We start from the raw sequence: 16,586 nt of genomic DNA, 5'->3' as shown, positions 1-16,586 counted from the left end.
TATGTGAAGACAAAAATCATGAAATTAACTTAATTACTGTTATCAATTCAAGTGAAAGTAATTAATTTTACTTATATATGTACTTTTGAATTATAAAATTGTATTCAAATCTATTGTAATATCATTTGTCAAAACGCAGAAAAGTAAGAGTTTATCACTAAAATAATACAATCTTACAAAAAAAAAAGAATAATCTTGTGAGAATGATTTTTAAAAGACTGCGTGGAGAAATAAAAACATTTGATGATATTAAAGATCTCTTAATTATTCGACATTTGTGATGTTTATCTTTAAGTGAATTGATTATGAAAAAGATTATGTTGTTGTGAATTGAATTATTTATCAAATAATATAAATTTGATAAAAAAAAATAAAGTAATTTAATTAAAAAAGAAGACTAAAAATAATTATAATTTTTTTTGTACAACATTATTGAAAATTAGTATGTAATTGATTTATTTAAGATTTAATTATGACTCGTATATAACATAATGATGGATTTATAAAGTTAATTTGATGATAAAAGTTGAAAGAGAAATTGAGAAAAAATCGGATTTAATTTTTTACATATACGTTTGAGAGATATGAAGAAATAAACAGGAAATCCTGAAATTTTTTGAAAACACGATTCCGTCGTGACAGCATCAAACGACGTCGTAGGTTGAAGCAGGAGGTAGGGTAATGGAATCGGAAGTGGAAAAGAAGGGTGGCGAGGAAGTGATGAGCGAGGTCCACCTGGGTTGCCCACCCGATTTCACCGGATCCTATATTTCCCTTTTCACCATTTCATTTTCCGGTAACCTAACCCTTCTTCTTCTTTTCCTTCAATTCATCACTCTTGTATCATTCTTACACTTCTCTGATTGTTCCATTAGATGTTTCTCGCACCACACACCTTCATCCTTCGCAGCACAATCCTTTACACGCTAACAAGCTTCAGTTAGATCAAGATGGTGACCTTCTTCTCCCTCGGCGACGCTCCAGTAACTTCTTTTTTTCTTTCCTCACAATTTCATCTCATCCTTCACTTTTTCTATGTTTGTTATCATGGACATTTATTTAATATTTTTTTTTGGTAAAGCACATACCCCATTTTCATGTAATAGCTTTAGTGTCAGAATCCAGCACAACATCACATCGACAATTCCAAATGTTGGCCTGCAGGTAATTCTGATTCGTTTTCAATTCTATTCTTGTATTTCTTTGATTTTGTTATTATTAATTTTTACTATTTTGCCCCAAATTCCCTTCAGGTTTGGAAAGCGGAACTAGTATTGTCAGATTTTATATTGCATAAAGAGTCATGCTCCTCTGAACTTCAGGGAGTTATTGCATTAGAACTAGGCGCTGGAACTGGTTTGTTATTTCTCCTTGCCTTTTCCTATCAATTCCTTCTTTTTTAAACAAAATTGTAAAATCCCCAAATTATGACTAAGACAAGTCAGAAAAGCTTTGTAACATGTTGAAACCGAAGACTGATGGTTTAGTGAAATGTACTGCTGGATTCCTCAGTCTTCATTTCTGACTTATAATAATTAGCTACAGCTTTGTTATGAAGTGAGAAATGCTAACAACATACTCTTCAAGACTCTTCTTTTAACACTTTTCTCTGTCATTGGATGAGTTGCATGCTAACCCCACGAATAGGAGGCAAAGGTTATATGGTGGGGCTAGCATAATAATAATTCTTCAGCACAGAAACACGTTTGCTGGGACTTTTAGAGCTAGTTTGAATGAACTTCTCACGAAGAGTAATATGAGAAGAAGATGAAATGAAACAAGAATTTAGAATGACTCAAACTTGCATGAGAAAAAATCTTCCTATTCACCATAAGTTTTTTTAAAATTTATCTCATCTAACTTCTCCATACACGCCAATATTAAACTTAACAGAGCTTGTTATTCTTGCCATTGAAAAGTCTTAACAGCATGATGTTACAATTGAAAAGCTCCCATAAGTTAGAGAAGCAAATATAAACTGGATTACATAGAAACAGTTGCTGTTATCGTTGCAAAAAGTAAAGCAATGAATGTGTTTCTGTTATCCAACTGCTGATTATTCTATAAAACCCTTTGAGACACTCCTAAGGACTAATTTGATGATCTATGAAGAGGAATAATCAAATCTGAAAATTTGAAATGACATCATGTTATTATAAATATATGTTTTTGATTTCAAGTTTTCAAGCAGGCTTGGTGGGTTTATTACTAGCACGTGTTGCGAATACAGTGTTCCTAACAGGTATGTACCATCTTTCATTTGAGTATATTCAGCTCCTATGAGTTATCATGGTGAAAATTTATATTCTTGTTTAGAAATGGGCATTATATTGCATAAATATTACATATAGAAAATTACGTGGACCAGTTTCCATCATTAATAGTAGTAAACTATTATCCGAGGTTGTTTAGTTCTTTTAAATTTTTGTTTCATTTAAGGTTGACGATTTTAATTGACATCTTGTGCTTATTATTATGTCAGACTATGGGACTGAAATACTTGACAACTGTGCAAAAAATGTTCAGCTTAATTTTGGATTATTGAATTATCAAGCCAAAATTCATGTACGCGAACTTGATTGGTTTAATCTCTGGCCTCCAAAAGCAAAAATAGAAGAGGCTCCTGGCGCTCAAAAGTATAGTTAATTATTTGGACGGATAGTCTCTAATAAATAATTGCTTCTGTTCTTGTTTCGGGGTTTGAGTTTGAGCCTCTAACTACTGAAAGCCATTGTTTATGCACGACCTATGAAGCACCAACACTGTATAGAATACCCTACATGTACGAGACACTCCATTGAAGCGTGAAATTTAAAAGCACTTTTTACTGTTCCAACACATATTAATGAGAACGACAGTGACTTTTTTGAAGTTGAAAAGCCAGAAACTTATTGTGTAAGTTTCTATTTCTCCATTAAACAAACAAAAAGTTTATTTCACATTTATATTTTCTCTTTACCGTGCGTTTTGAGTTTTCCCTTTATTTAAATTTATTTTTAGATGAACATGACTTAGAGATGTCTTTTTAACAATGTGTTCATATTTTTTTAAAGCTTGATTGCTACTGTAAATAATTCATAATGCTGTTCAATATATGTATATATACACATATATCCAGAGTTTCCATGTCCTACATTGTAGAAATTTATAAGTATCGATGTGTCCGTGCTTCATAGATAACTAGTGCTTTATACTTTTTATTAAAGTTTTATATTATGTGTGCATCATAATCACTTTATGCATCACCCAGGTATTCTTGGACTTCTAAAGAAATTGAAGAAGTAGAGAATGCTTCTTTGCTGGTGGCTGCTGATGTTATTTATTGTGATGAGCTGACTGATGCATTTTTCAGTACGTTAGAGAGATTAATGTCAAGGGGTTCAGCGAAGGTATAATGTTAACGGAATAGAAGAAAGAAAGAGGGGAAGTGGCGGGGGCAATAGTTACTCGGAGAGTGTGGAGTATGGGTGGGGGAATGTTCCAATCATGATCTGTTTGAGCTCCCCTTCAATGCTATCATGTATTCAATATTAGTTATTTGACCTCATTTATTTGTAGGTGTTATACATGGCGCTGGAAAAGCGCTACAACTTCTCTCTTTCAGACCTTGATGTTGTTGCAAATGGATATTCACATTTTCGAAGCTATCTTAGGGATGAGGATGGTAAGCACATAGACATATTAGTTTGCATTAGTTTCACCCAATTATCGTGCCAAAATATTTTCACATAATTGTTCATTATATGCAATGCTTGATGTATATAATTTATTGCAGAAATTGAAAGTTTTGAGTCTGTAAGCACGTCTAATTTTGTTGGGAAGCGGATAGACATCTCTCAAATTCCACAGTATATTGGAGAATATGATAGAGGAAGTGATGTTGAGATTTGGCAGATCAAGTACTTAAAATCCAAACATGAAGCCTCAGTTGCTCCTGGGTAAAATTTTGAAGGGCAGAGGCTTTTGGCAAAAATAAAAATATTAAAGAAAGTTTATTTTTTATTTATTGAAAATCATGTTGGAATGCATAGGAAATCACGGCATGCGAACATTTATAACATTTAAAAATTACAAATTTTTATTCCTCTTGAAAAAAACATATATGCCATTGTTAGAATAATTGTTGGGGGTGAGAGGTTTGTACGCGGATATTTGAAAACAACGGATCGAATGCAGGTGAGTTTTCAGGCAGTAAACCAAAAGTTTCCCTTTAAATGATTGTAAATGGCTGTTTTGCCATAGTTAACATCTAATTACTTATACAGACAATAATAAACATAGTTTAAGCATCTTAAACTTTCTATAAGTATAGCAAATAATAGTTTAATTAAAATAGCAAGGAAAATAAAACACATGCAAACTAAATAGCAGATGGTAATTGGTGTGACACTCTAATGGTAACAAATGATATATAAATCAAGTTAGTATAGGGAAAAATTGGTGAAAATTTGATGGGTGGGCTACAAATTATTAATGGGATACAGTTTTATTTTTGTTAAAATAAAAGATGAAAATAGAACAAAAAAATGGTATAATTTAAATAGTTATTCAGCACAATTGCTGAGTCAGTGCTTATCTAGTTGTCTTTATTATTTTAAATTTGAATCTTGAAAGGTAAAAAGAGGGTTTAAATTTTTAAAATGTGATTATATTATTTACATGTGAATTGTAATAAATGTTTTTCTTATGTAATTAACTTAACGTTCATAATTAAATAAATAAGAAAATTACATTAAATTCAACGGAAATAATTTACTATTTTTTAATGATCTTACGCAACTGAAATTAGAATCAATTAATGTAATTAGAATTTTGTATTCACTGGGATGACAACGGTAGACTCGGACACCAATAGTTCCGTTTAAAAAATATTCACGGATATTTTATAACATACAAATATCTATAAATATTAAAAAAATATATTTTTATAAATTATTAAAATAAAATTATAAAAAATATATAAAATATAATAAAAATTAAAATTTAATTTTAATTTTAATTAAATAAAATTTTATAAAATATAAATTAATTTTAATTAAATTAAATTAAATAAAATATAAATTAAATTTTTATTTTTATTTTTGTGAGTAACATATATTCGTAGATACAGATAATATAATATTCATACTCGATCCGTTTATAAGTACATATTGAAATATTTATATAAATATCAACTATCTATCACAAATTTTATCCATGAATGTTCACAAATAAGATTTTTTTCCATTCCTAGTATTCACTCAGCCTCTTCTTAATTTGAGGTGGGAATTCTTTTCTTCGGTGAAGTCCAGACCAAAACTAGTCAATATATTTTTATAAAGTAAAAGGGACAGTTTCTTCTTCATTTAAGCAGGGTTTTGTGGACTAATTACTTTTAAAGTTTTTATTAGATTAAAATGGAAAAAACAATATATCCAGAATTCAACTAAAACAAACACGTATATAGTTTTAATTGTGAGCTTTCCTTGTTTCTTCAGTCAAGAAGCAGGAACAGTGGCAATGGCAGTGGGCTCCATAGTTAATACCTATTTAATTATACGATGGTGTTCTTATTAGTTCAATATCACATCATTAAGAACCCAAAAGTACACTTAAATTAAACTTCCTAATTCTCCTTCCTTCACACTCACTCATGCATAGATGGGGTCACTACATCACTGCGCACCACCACTTTTCCAATTTTTAAATTTAATTTTTGATAAACTCTTTCCGTAATATTATTATACTGTTATTTTTTTCAATCTCTTTTTACTGCTGCTGGTGTCCAATGTTCGCTAATCCCAATTGTTTAGTTTAAGAGTACTAATCAGCAGGGTGTGTATGTATTCAAACAAATAAAAGGCGAAATGTCAACTTTACCCTCCAAAACCCTTCTTCTTTCATTCGACTTTGTCTGCACACATTCTCACTTCAACGCATTCTTTGTTCCTTTTCTTTCCTCTGTAAAATTCAGTTTCTCTCTCTACAGAAAAAGTGGCAATTTCTCTTTGGAATCCTAATTCTAAATCTAAATCTTGCTGAAAGAGATATGATCCGAAGAGGTGACTGAGCAAGAAGAGGAGGAATCGAAGGATTCAAAGATGGGTTGCAACCAATCCAAGATCGAGAACGAGGAAGCAGTGGCGCGATGCAAGGAGCGCAAGCGCTTCATGAAGGACGCCGTCTCCTCCCGCAACGCCTTTGCCGCCGCCCACTCTTCCTACGCCACCTGCCTCAAGAACACCGGCGCCGCCCTCGGCGACTTCGCCCCGGGCGAGGTTCAGAACCCTCAATTGCACTCTAATGACACTAATGCGTCCTTGCCAAACCCTCAGCCCTTCGAGATTCCTCTCCCTCCGCCCCCTCTCCCGGACTTCTCCCCCGCCCCGCCCCTCCAGCGGGCCATCAGCATGCCAGAGATGAAGATCAACAAGCCCGACCCCCGCCCCAGGCCCGAGCCCGTTGGCACAATCGTCGAGGAGGAGGACGAGGAAGATAAAGAGTTGGAGAACGAAGGGTCCTTGAGGAAGAGAAGAAGTAACAACAGAGTGAATAGTAATAAAAGAGTGTCAGAAGAAGAACAACAACCTCGTCCTCCTATGCCTCCTCCTCCTGCTAAACAGCCTGAACCTCGTGATCACGTCACTCATCATCAACACTCCATGGCTCAGGACACTCAGAGTGGTGCTTGGGAGTACTTTTTCCCTTCCTTTGAAAACATAGCCGGGCCCAGCCTCAATGCTGCCGAAGAAGATGCCGTCGGCAAGGTCCACGAAGTTGAGAGGAAGGTGTTCGATGAAAAGCCCAACAGGGTGGTGGAGGAAATTGACGATGAGGTTGTCACGTCTGTGAGAAATGTTGAGGTTCCTCAGCCTGTGCCCGAGCCTGAACCCGCGCCCGAGCCTGCCGCTGTGCCCGATGAAATGATGGAGACGCCGGTGGGGAAGGGCGTGAAGCTGAAGCAGACGCCGAGTTCTGTGGAGGGGAAGAGGATTGTGAAACATTCTGTGAATCTGCAGCAGATATTTGCTGATCTCGATGATAATTTTCTCAAGGCTTCTGAGGCTGCTCATGATGTTTCAAAGATGCTTGAAGCGACACGTTTGCACTATCACTCCAATTTTGCAGATAACAAAGGTATGTAGTGATACTCGTCTCCTGATTCTCCGTCACTTCGCTTCTACATATGGTACATTTTGTTTTGAAGTTACGAGCTTTTAACTTCTAGTCTTTAGGATTATTAGGGGGGAATGGTTTGATAATGAGGATTACTAGATAGATTCCACCCATAGGAATGGCTAGTATGGTCATGAGAGCGGGGCGGGGGGAGAATTTGTCATGAAGTCATGATGACATGCCTCTTTTGTATTTTGCATATTGAATTGCATTTATAATGTTTTTTGTTTGTGTTTTTGCAGGGCACATTGATCACTCTGCACGGGTCATGCGAGTTATTACATGGAATCGATCCTTTAAGGGAATACCTAATGTGGATGACGGGAAGGATGATTTTGACTCAGATGAACATGAGACGCATGCCACCATCTTGGACAAGTTGTTAGCATGGGAGAAGAAACTTTATGATGAAGTTAAGGTAAGTTGATTAAGAGGCAAATGTGATGTGATGGGAGTTTTACTTGCATTTTCCTATCTGAATTTTAATAATTTTCTTTCATAGTCACAAGCTCTAAGCATGTCAATGTATATTTGTGCGTATATTTGTTAAATATCTATATTTTTCTTTCTGCTCATCCTTTTTCTAATGTTTTATCTTTGCTTGGTTCTGGATTAAATATCCATATACACGTTTTTTGTTCTAATTCTTAATTTGTCGATATTATTTATAGGCTGGTGAACTGATGAAATTTGAGTACCAAAGAAAAGTTGCCACACTTAATAAATTGAAGAAAAAAGGCACCAACTCTGAAGCATTAGAGAAAGCAAAAGCAGTTGTCAGTCATTTGCACACAAGATACATTGTAGATATGCAATCCTTGGATTCAACAGTCTCTGAGATTAACCGTTTACGTGATGAACAGTTGTATCCAAGACTTGTTCAGCTTGTTGATGGGTGAGTTGTAATGTAGGATTTATTATTTGCACTTATCGATGGCTAATCTTTTAACCTTAGAGAAAGTTTTCTCTTTTTTGTTTTTACAATTCACATTTTTGGCATGCGTCTTGCTGAGTCGACAATAATCATTTTTTGCACTAATGAATGATTATTGCATGCTTCTTGCAGGGAAGCTTTAGTTTTTTGTTTCCATAATCTAGTAATACATTAGCCTGGATCATTGAGTGTGCAAACTCTTCCTCACGCATAATATAACACATATAAGCTTCTCTGCTACTATTTATGTCTTTTTATGGACTGTAGGATGGCTGAAATGTGGAAATTAATGCTAGAGTACCATGAGAAGCAATCAGATACTGTGAAATTGCTGAGAACGTTGGACAATTCGCAGTCAACTAAGCAAACAAGCGAACACCATCATGACCGAACGTACCAGCTACTGCTTGTTGTGCAACAGTGGCATTCACAATTTGAAATGCTTGTCAACCATCAAAAGGGATACATAAAATCCCTAAACACATGGTTAAAATTAAATCTTATTCCTATTGAAAGCAGCTTAAAGGAAAAGGTTTCTTCACCTCCAAGGGTTAGGAGTGCGCCCATACAAGGCCTTCTCCATGCATGGAACGACCGTCTAGAAAAACTTCCCGACGAGCTTGCTAGGACAGCTATAGGAAACTTTGTTGCTGTGATAGAGACTATTTTCCACCAGCAAGAAGAAGAAATAGCTTTGAAGAGGAAATGTGAGGATACGCGAAAGGAGCTATCCCGCAAAACAAGGCAATTTGAAGATTGGTATAACAAATACATGCAAAAGAAAATACCAGATGAGTACAATCCCGAAACAGCAGAAGACAGTAACGGTCCTGATGAGGCTGTTACAGAGAGGCAGGTTGCTGTTGAACAAGTGAAGAAGAGATTAGAAGATGAGGAAGAAGCCTATGCACGGCAATGCCACCAAGTGAGGCAAAAAACTATGGGGAGTCTCAAAAATCGCATGCCAGAGCTCTTTAGGGCTATGTCGGATTTTTCTCTTGAATGTTCCAAAATGTACAGTGAATTAAGGTCTATATCACAGAACCTCGGCCAGAGCTCATCATGAGATGGGTTGCGCTTATTTTTTCAGGGTAAAGTATATTTTTCTTTGTGCTATATGATTTGATGGGGATGAGTCCTGCAGATTACATGTGACATTGTTAAATAAACTGTATTTGAATTTTTATATTATCGCAGAGAATATATTTGAATGGATTCATGTCCCTTTAATGTAAACGATACATGATCCATGTTTTGTTCAGTTGCTTATTTGTAATTGATGTCAATCTCCTCAATCCGTTTCAACATACTGTGGATACTGACTGATAGAAGATGTACGATTTTCATTTATAAACATGCTTCTGGCAAAAAAAATTATTAGTTTATGAAATCCAATTCTATAATACAGTGGCCTTGTACCTCTTGATCAATATCAATCTCATGTCATTTTTATTGTAATAGTAAGTAACCGTTTTGTTATCTCATTTTAGCTGAAAGCATTTACAGGTCTTTTCCTACATAAAACTGAAGATGTGATCGTATATACTGATGACAGTCATTTACATGATGCATCTGCAAAATCGTGTTACGTTATCTATAAATAGAACTTATTAGCAGAAAGGAATAAATGATTTCTTTTTTATTATATCTGGTGTTAAACCTTGCCTCCTAATTAACTTAAACAACATAACTTGATATGATAAACTACTGATTTTATGTTTGTTACAATTGTTTTAACATTCACTGCAATGTTCTCCTAAGTAATTTAATATTTGATTTGATATGGCATTCGTTTTATTTTGTAATATTCTTGTTGTGTATGCTAAACATTAAATGAATTCCGTCTAATAGATTTTATGTGTGTGATAAGGTAAAGAAGAATTTAATTATTTGTTCTTAGAAAAAAATAGAAGTTGGTTTGGCCGTCCATGGAGTTGGATAGATTACATAAAGAAAAAGAAATTGAATTAATAGGCCCATGCAGTAGACCAAGATGTAGTTAATATAATAAAGTGCTAAATATTTTGAAAGAGAAAATCTTCATCTAACTTTTTTATTCTTAAAACAAAATTTGGATCACTCTTTAATTTTAGGATAAATATTTCAGAATGTGAATTTTACAAAATACCTGTCATAGAATGAAAGACCATAGTGAAAATTTGTTGTAAGGTGTAAAAAAATTCATTTAACTTATGGTGGTTGATCACATCAGTAAGAATTGTCTCAAAAGATGAAAAATTGGATCAATTTAGTTTTTTACAAGAACTTAGTTTTTCGGCATTCGGCCCAATCACAAGGAAGAACAGTGTGTGCTAGTGTATACTGCAATTAAAGTTGAAACTTCTTAAAGTATTTTTATTTTATTAGTTTCATATTTTATGTTAGAAATTTAAAAAAGCACTTTTTAATTTTTTAAACCAAACATTCATTTAAATAAGTGTGTATTTAGACGAGTGTTTGATTTTGAATGAATTCTTTAAAAGCAATTTGATTTTATAAAATTAATTTTGATAAAACAAATTTATTTTGCTATTTTTATTCTAAAATTAATAAACATCAATACTATTTTTGTGGTCCAAATTAAAAACTATTTAATGTTTTCAAACTCAAAATCAGATCTCTTTAAGATATGATCAACTATGCAAATATTTACAGATAATTACATTAGATAATATTTCAAGTGATGACGTGTGATCCTAGAATTCAAATACGCAATCAATCATTTGAACACATGAGATTTCTTTATATGAAGAAGAAAAAAGTCACCCAACTTGGAAGGAATATTAAGTGGTCAGTATTACAAAAGAACGATGTCAAAGGTACCTTGGCACATTCTGTGATTTGATTACATAGAATATCATGCTGAGCAACAATAATAACTTCTCCCTCTATCTTGTACAACGCTGTTCAAATTCATTCCGGTAGGCTTTGGTGGTAAAGCTCTAGCTAATCTTTTTGCTGAATTCATCAGATAGAAACAACAACTCAATACACATGCAATATTTCCTTAAACTGACACCTATGGTCAATTTGGTGTGGAGGTGAAAGTTTGTGGATAAGTTTTATTAGTAAAATGACATTGCAATCTTGTCCATAAATTTTCAAATCACTTTCTCTCCACACCAAGAGCTAACCATTTGAGGAAAATGACTGAATTAATTGGCTAAAGCGTTTTTGAGGATGTTCAGAAAATACCGATCTCATAGAAAAGCTCATTGATGTTCTCTGCAGTCTTAGCAGATGTTTCCATGTAGAACATTCCATTCTCTTGAGCAAATTGCTCTCCTACCTGCAATGGTTTAATTTACTCAAACGAGTCACAAAGTAAGAACACAAGCCAAGAGGGAACTGTTGCAGTTGTACTAATTCTGGTCCTTCTTTCAAATGCAGAGAAATGAACTTCCTCTTCCATCATTTCAAATGGAGAGGTGGAAAAAAAGAAAAAAAAAAGGTTGGGTGAGATTTACAAAAATAAAAACTGAATATTCCCATGTATTTATCATGACTTTTCTATTCCAAGTAAAAGGAAAGAGCAGGGTACGAGGATGATCTCAACACTACCTCAGCTTCAACCTCTCTCTTTGGCTCCAAGTCAGATTTGTTTGCTACTAATGCCATCACTGCCTTCTGATTTCCTACATGAAGTAGTTAAGGTTTTACTGTAGCAATTAGTGGCATTGGTATTAATGAAAATCTAATGAAAGAAGTAGAAAACATCTAATTGATTAATGTCCAAAGACACATAAGAGTAGTGATTGAGAACAGTGGCTTTATTTCAAACTTCTTTACTCTTTTAAGAAAAAACTTTAACTGCAGCAACAAGAAAAATGAGAAAATATGTAGCATTTGTTTATTTCCTGAATTTGAAGCATTACCATGTGTTTGCAATTCCTGAACCCATTTTTTTGCTCGAACAAATGTATCCTGGAAGAGAAGATCATAACAGACAAAAAGTTTCAAGATTCATTCAAGTGCACTAAAAGAAATAGAACTTTGATGATAGAAAAACTTCCTAAGTATCAATTATTAATGTACTATTCAGTATCAGCGTATCATTCCATTATTATCCTATTTCAGGGTAAGGTAACAGGAAAAATTCAAGAGCAAATAGAACATATTGCAGTGAAACCACGTGAGGTAACATAACACCTACTGTTAAAGTTTACAAGAATTAATGCAGAGCAGGAGTTGTCAGTTCTAATCTTTTAACTCATCCACTGAAGCAGTTTTCAGAAGAGAAAATTAGGAGAATATTTTTTTAATTACAAGTTACATTTGCTTGGAAACAGAAGTTCTTGTAACAGTTTACACTGTCTATCACTGCATAGTGCAGAATATAGAAAGCTTTTAGGTCAGAGTATTACAATTACAAGTGTGCTTATATCAGTTTATGAAGTAATTTCAAACAAAATTACACTAAAGCCAAATGTTTCTGGGATTGCCATTTCACAGCACAACTTCCAGTTATCCACTAGTAAATCATAGCAATGCTTTCAAAATTAGTAAATTGAATACTTACAACGCTTGAGATGTCATAGACAACAATTGCTGCTGCTGCCCCACGGTAATACATGGGAGCCAAACTATGATAACGTTCCTGTCCTGCTGTGTCCCATATATCAAACTTCACAGTTGCTTCAGATAATGATAATATTTGGGTGAAAAACGCTGCTCCTATTGTTGGTTCCTGTGCCAAATTAATTTCAATTAAGGTTTCTAAACTGTTTTGTTACCTTGCCGAGGGTACAGTGATGCGTGAATGAAGAAATCATCTTTTAAATTTCAGTAAATGCAACAAAAGTGGAAGCAAATTCACCTGGTTAGGAAAGAATTGGCCTTTTACAAATCTCAACGCTAAACTGGTCTTTCCAGTTCCCATGTCTCCGAGAAGTACCTACAAACAGAAAGGGGCATATCATATCAATCTCTGTTAGAAGAATACTACATTGAATGGTCCGTACGATGTAGATACATAAATATGGTACTTTTTTAAAATACTATGTACCAGATTGAAAATTTGGTCTGATTACATTAAGAAAATCTTATCTGCTACATATTTAACAACGATCTATTCATCTGATTGTTATATCTGACAAGTACAAATGTTTGATACTGCAAGGATCATGCAATATGTTGCAGAACTCTGAAATAATGATTTGAATATTATGAGGAAGAAAAATAAAACTAAGAATAAGGTAAGACATACCCACCAGCTTGGCTTGAATGATCTTGTTCCCTGGTCTGGCCATAGGTAGGTTGAAGAAAGGGAAAGAAATTGTAGAAGCTGCAGAAAAAGATAATTCTGTGATAAAAGAGAGTACTAGCTAAATCTCTCACTTGAAACTTGGCCATGAACAGAACCTGTGACTAGTTGACTGGTAGATTTGGTTAGCTTTGACTGTCAGTTTGTTGAATGTGATCTAAATGTCAGCAACAATCCACACCACAGTTATTCTACTTTCCCGCTGTTCTTATTCTCTTCAATAATCCATACCAAAACATTAAGTAACACAAAAGCAATATTTTCAACTGAATGCTTCAAAATGCAACTTCAACATGGTTTTGCTTGCTATGAATGTCAAATTAATTACACGTTAAGAAAAACAGTGGCAAGGTTATTTTAAAATTAAGCATGACCATAAAATACATTTATAGCTTTTATTTGTACTAATTCTGCTTAATTTAGTAAATAGTTGATAAATTTGTATATTATGGATCATATGCACTGACTCTGAATTAGATAGTTTTTTGAACTGAAAAATATCTACCAATCTAAAATCAAAGAGATGAAGGGATAGTAAAAAATGGTGAAAACAGAAAATCCAAGTTAACTTGTACTTGAAGCAGAAGAAAAATGATGAAGCACAACAAAAGGTAGCATTCGCAGACAAAATAGGAAAGCGCGCCACAATTTCCCAGACACCACACCTAATTCAAAAAGGTAATCGTGCGTTCCATTCACATTCTTCATATTTTCTGCAATCGCATCGTTACACAGACACAGTGTTTAAAGAGAAACCATGCGAATCTCAAAAGCTTCCTTTTACGCTCTCCTCCTTCACAAACCTTACAACCACCAAAACCTCGTCGTTTTATCGCGGCGTCGTGTTATCTCGTGCGCGCTGAGTATGGCGCTGCTCGTGAGCACGCTCTACGTTCTGTGGCCGTCGGATCCAGATCTGAAGATCGTGGGGCTGAAGCTGCGCCGGATAAAGGTACACCCTGTGCCGCCCGTCACCGTGGACATCTCCATGCTGCTGACGCTCCAGGTGCGCAACGCTGACGTGTACTTCATGGACTTGGGTGCGGTAAACGTGGCAGTGGCGTACAGAGGGAAGATGCTGGGTCACGTGAGGTCGAGGGAGGTGCACGTGAGGGCGAGGGGGTCTTCCCACGTGGATGCTGACGTGGAATTCGCCGGCATAAGTGTGCTGCCTGAGCTGGTGCTGCTTATGGAAGACGTGGCCAAAGGTATCGTACCCTTTGACACAGTTAGCCACACCGGTGGCCAATTCGGCCTTTTCTTCTTTCATTTCCCCATCAAGGTAACCTAATTTCATTCCTCATTTCAATTTTTCTTCAACTCATAATCAAGGTCGTTCAAGAGTTCAAAATTCAATTTTTTTTATAGAACTTCCACATTCCAACTTCAGTATAGTTAGTGCGTAGAAACTTCAATTTATTTCACGTAGTTTTACTTAGAATTTGGTGATGCTGCTGTATGTAATACAAGATTATCCCACAGGCAAAAGTATCATGTGAGGTTCTGGTGAGTATAGTAAACCAGACTATTATTCGTCAACATTGTCTCCACGAGGTAACTATGATCAGCTTTATTACATTTATTGAGTGTGGTGGTAATATTTATCGATGAACTTTCCATTTTTCGATGAACATGTATTTGGTACTGAATATCTTTATGATTTCACTTCAGTGACAACACAGGGTCCCCAGAAGCGTCCAAAGATGCTTGCTAGCCCCACACTATTATTCAAATTTAGATAGGCCACTGTAAGTATAATGCATAATTGTAAGGTTAGCTTAAAAGATTAGCAACCGTGTGTACTGAAGTTAGATAATCCTATGTTAATTATTATTGTAACAGTGGCTAAACATCACTTGTGTAACTACTTATGCTGACATCCTTATATGTATCAGTAAATTTTGATTCTGTAACATGATACTGTAATGTAATAACATTTTAATTTGTTTCGAATTTTCCGAAACAATAAAATGACAAGAAGTGTTGGGGAAGGAGTTATGGTGATGAGGTGGTGAGAGTACAACTCTGTCGCGACGTAAGAAAATAAATGAAGGTGGCGAAGGAATTGATAGGACCAAGATGTTAGGTTACATGCAGAACTGTTATTGCTTCAGTTACGGACAGTCAAATTCTATCAACTTCTGGTTCGTTAGGTAACATAGTTTTTAGTTTATCTTAAATAAAGTTTTCTCCAAAATAAAAATATAAAAAATAATATTTTTGACACATAATTTTTTTTTTACATTTATTTAATATATTTTTTTTTTATAAAATTAAAAAAAATTATGATATTTTATCCTTAAATTATATGTAAGTGTATCACCTAATTATTATTTTAAAAATATAATTTGAGCGTAGCTGTCTAATTTTTTGTTGGCTAGATAAAAAAATGAGGAAAAATAAAATAGTAAATAATTTTTAATTATTTTATGAAAAATATATAAAATAAGTAAAAAGAAAACTGTCCAGTATTTATTTAGAAAAATATGTATATTTTAAAATAAACAATTACGTAGCTAAAAACGATGAGCTTTTCTGATAAAATATTAATATATATTATATACTTCGTTTTATTTTAATTAGTATATTGAATCAAATAATGTAAATATAATTCTAAAAATATTAATGCAAGATTGGATGAAAGAAATAAATATTTAGGGCATGGAATTATATCATGATCTTAAGTCTAAAACTTGAGTTTTATAAGATGTTTTTTACATAAAATTTAAAATATTAGGTTTCAGATGAAGTCATGAATCATAAATTAAAATAAATTTTTTTAGGATCATCAACCAAATAAAACAATAATTAAAATTTAATGTTAGTTTTTAAACTAAAATACTTAATCTCATTATTTTAAAACATCTATTACTCCAACAGATTATTTTTTAAGTTTTTATATTAACAACAATCTTAATTTTAGATACTAAATCAAGGTTTTACTCCAATTCTTTTTATGTTTGTTTTTAGAAAAATAATAATAATTCCAAGAATTCAGAGATGAATCTGATAGTTGGAAATTGTTTTTATCTTCAATTTTCATATTCTTTTGCAAAAATGAATGAAAAGGCGATGTGAGATCCATCTAAAGCTGAAAATGTTATATTTGTGGTATGTCTCGATCATTAATGTCATTGCAGTGATATTAGTAAAATGGACCACTTCCACTGTTTTAATTAAAATAGAGATTAAACTGAGAAAAATAAAGTGACAGACCACATTAAATAAATTCAA

General features: G+C 33.8%; 4 protein-coding genes across 7 annotated transcripts; 3 read left to right on the top strand and 1 right to left on the bottom strand.

Moving 5' to 3' along the window:
• Positions 1–578: 578 nt before the first annotated feature.
• On the top strand, positions 579–4,072 carry LOC108334485 (uncharacterized). Of its 2 annotated transcripts, none has more exons than XM_017570354.2 (9): positions 579–796; positions 876–983; positions 1,082–1,164; positions 1,254–1,356; positions 2,192–2,242; positions 2,483–2,636; positions 3,251–3,389; positions 3,559–3,664; positions 3,776–4,072. In XM_017570354.2, exons 1-9 carry the CDS (start codon positions 682–684, stop codon positions 3,940–3,942), a joined length of 1,026 nt encoding a protein of 341 aa, XP_017425843.1. In that variant the 5' UTR covers positions 579–681; the 3' UTR covers positions 3,943–4,072. The 2 variants fall into 2 exon arrangements, with proteins under 2 accessions (XP_017425843.1, XP_052726835.1); XM_052870875.1 differs by having other exon boundaries at positions 580–796; positions 3,353–3,389.
• A 1,808-nt stretch (positions 4,073–5,880) lies between these two features.
• Positions 5,881–9,350, top strand: LOC108334210 (protein ROLLING AND ERECT LEAF 2). The gene is made up of 4 exons (XM_017569921.2): positions 5,881–7,116; positions 7,398–7,573; positions 7,827–8,050; positions 8,357–9,350. The coding sequence occupies exons 1-4, from the start codon at positions 6,081–6,083 to the stop codon at positions 9,153–9,155; spliced, it is 2,235 nt and encodes a 744-aa protein (XP_017425410.1). The 5' UTR covers positions 5,881–6,080; the 3' UTR covers positions 9,156–9,350.
• A 1,448-nt stretch (positions 9,351–10,798) lies between these two features.
• LOC108332346 (ras-related protein RABF2b) lies at positions 10,799–14,152 on the bottom strand. Of its 3 annotated transcripts, none has more exons than XM_052871131.1 (9): positions 14,018–14,152; positions 13,451–13,567; positions 13,296–13,373; positions 12,906–12,983; positions 12,609–12,776; positions 11,965–12,013; positions 11,651–11,724; positions 11,285–11,378; positions 10,799–11,047 (listed from the first exon to the last, which is right to left on the bottom strand). In XM_052871131.1, the coding sequence occupies exons 4-9, from the start codon at positions 12,966–12,968 to the stop codon at positions 10,947–10,949; spliced, it is 549 nt and encodes a 182-aa protein (XP_052727091.1). In that variant the 5' UTR covers positions 12,969–12,983; positions 13,296–13,373; positions 13,451–13,567; positions 14,018–14,152; the 3' UTR covers positions 10,799–10,946. The 3 variants fall into 3 exon arrangements, with proteins under 3 accessions (XP_052727091.1, XP_017423055.1, XP_052727090.1); XM_017567566.2 differs by having other exon boundaries at positions 10,800–11,047; positions 13,300–13,373; XM_052871130.1 differs by lacking the exons at positions 13,451–13,567; positions 14,018–14,152 and having other exon boundaries at positions 10,801–11,047; positions 13,300–13,444.
• On the top strand, positions 14,110–15,265 carry LOC108332347 (uncharacterized). The gene is made up of 3 exons (XM_017567567.2): positions 14,110–14,634; positions 14,835–14,906; positions 15,024–15,265. Exons 1-3 carry the CDS (start codon positions 14,110–14,112, stop codon positions 15,024–15,026), a joined length of 600 nt encoding a protein of 199 aa, XP_017423056.1. The 3' UTR covers positions 15,027–15,265.
• Positions 15,266–16,586: the final 1,321 nt, after the last annotated feature.

Source organism: Vigna angularis, chromosome 11 (genome assembly GCF_016808095.1).
Source record: "Vigna angularis cultivar LongXiaoDou No.4 chromosome 11, ASM1680809v1, whole genome shotgun sequence".
Classification (NCBI taxonomy): domain Eukaryota; kingdom Viridiplantae; phylum Streptophyta; class Magnoliopsida; order Fabales; family Fabaceae; genus Vigna; species Vigna angularis.
The sequence above is the reverse complement of the archived record's forward strand: the minus strand, read 5'-3'. Positions and strand labels throughout refer to the sequence as shown.

What these genes read in the sequence shown, in the direction of transcription:
- LOC108332347 (XM_017567567.2), top strand. Translation starts at nt 14,110, where the DNA reads ATGCGAATCTCAAAAGCTTCCTTTTACGCTCTCCTCCTTCACAAACCT. An exon ending in TCTTTCATTTCCCCATCAAG is followed by an intron (nt 14,635 to 14,834) that starts GTAACCTAATTT and finishes ATTATCCCACAG; the next exon opens with GCAAAAGTATCATGTGAGGT.
- LOC108334485 (XM_017570354.2), top strand. Translation starts at nt 682, where the DNA reads ATGGAATCGGAAGTGGAAAAGAAGGGTGGCGAGGAAGTGATGAGCGAG. An exon ending in TGTCAAGGGGTTCAGCGAAG is followed by an intron (nt 3,390 to 3,558) that starts GTATAATGTTAA and finishes ATTTATTTGTAG; the next exon opens with GTGTTATACATGGCGCTGGA. An exon ending in CTATCTTAGGGATGAGGATG is followed by an intron (nt 3,665 to 3,775) that starts GTAAGCACATAG and finishes AATTTATTGCAG; the next exon opens with AAATTGAAAGTTTTGAGTCT.
- LOC108332346 (XM_017567566.2), bottom strand. Translation starts at nt 13,338, where the DNA reads ATGGCCAGACCAGGGAACAAGATCATTCAAGCCAAGCTG. An exon ending in AGATCATTCAAGCCAAGCTG is followed by an intron (nt 12,984 to 13,299) that starts GTGGGTATGTCT and finishes TTCTGTTTGTAG; the next exon opens with GTACTTCTCGGAGACATGGG. An exon ending in AGAGAGAGGTTGAAGCTGAG is followed by an intron (nt 11,379 to 11,650) that starts GTAGTGTTGAGA and finishes AAACCATTGCAG; the next exon opens with GTAGGAGAGCAATTTGCTCA.
- LOC108334210 (XM_017569921.2), top strand. Translation starts at nt 6,081, where the DNA reads ATGGGTTGCAACCAATCCAAGATCGAGAACGAGGAAGCAGTGGCGCGA. An exon ending in CAATTTTGCAGATAACAAAG is followed by an intron (nt 7,117 to 7,397) that starts GTATGTAGTGAT and finishes GTGTTTTTGCAG; the next exon opens with GGCACATTGATCACTCTGCA. An exon ending in CTTGTTCAGCTTGTTGATGG is followed by an intron (nt 8,051 to 8,356) that starts GTGAGTTGTAAT and finishes TATGGACTGTAG; the next exon opens with GATGGCTGAAATGTGGAAAT.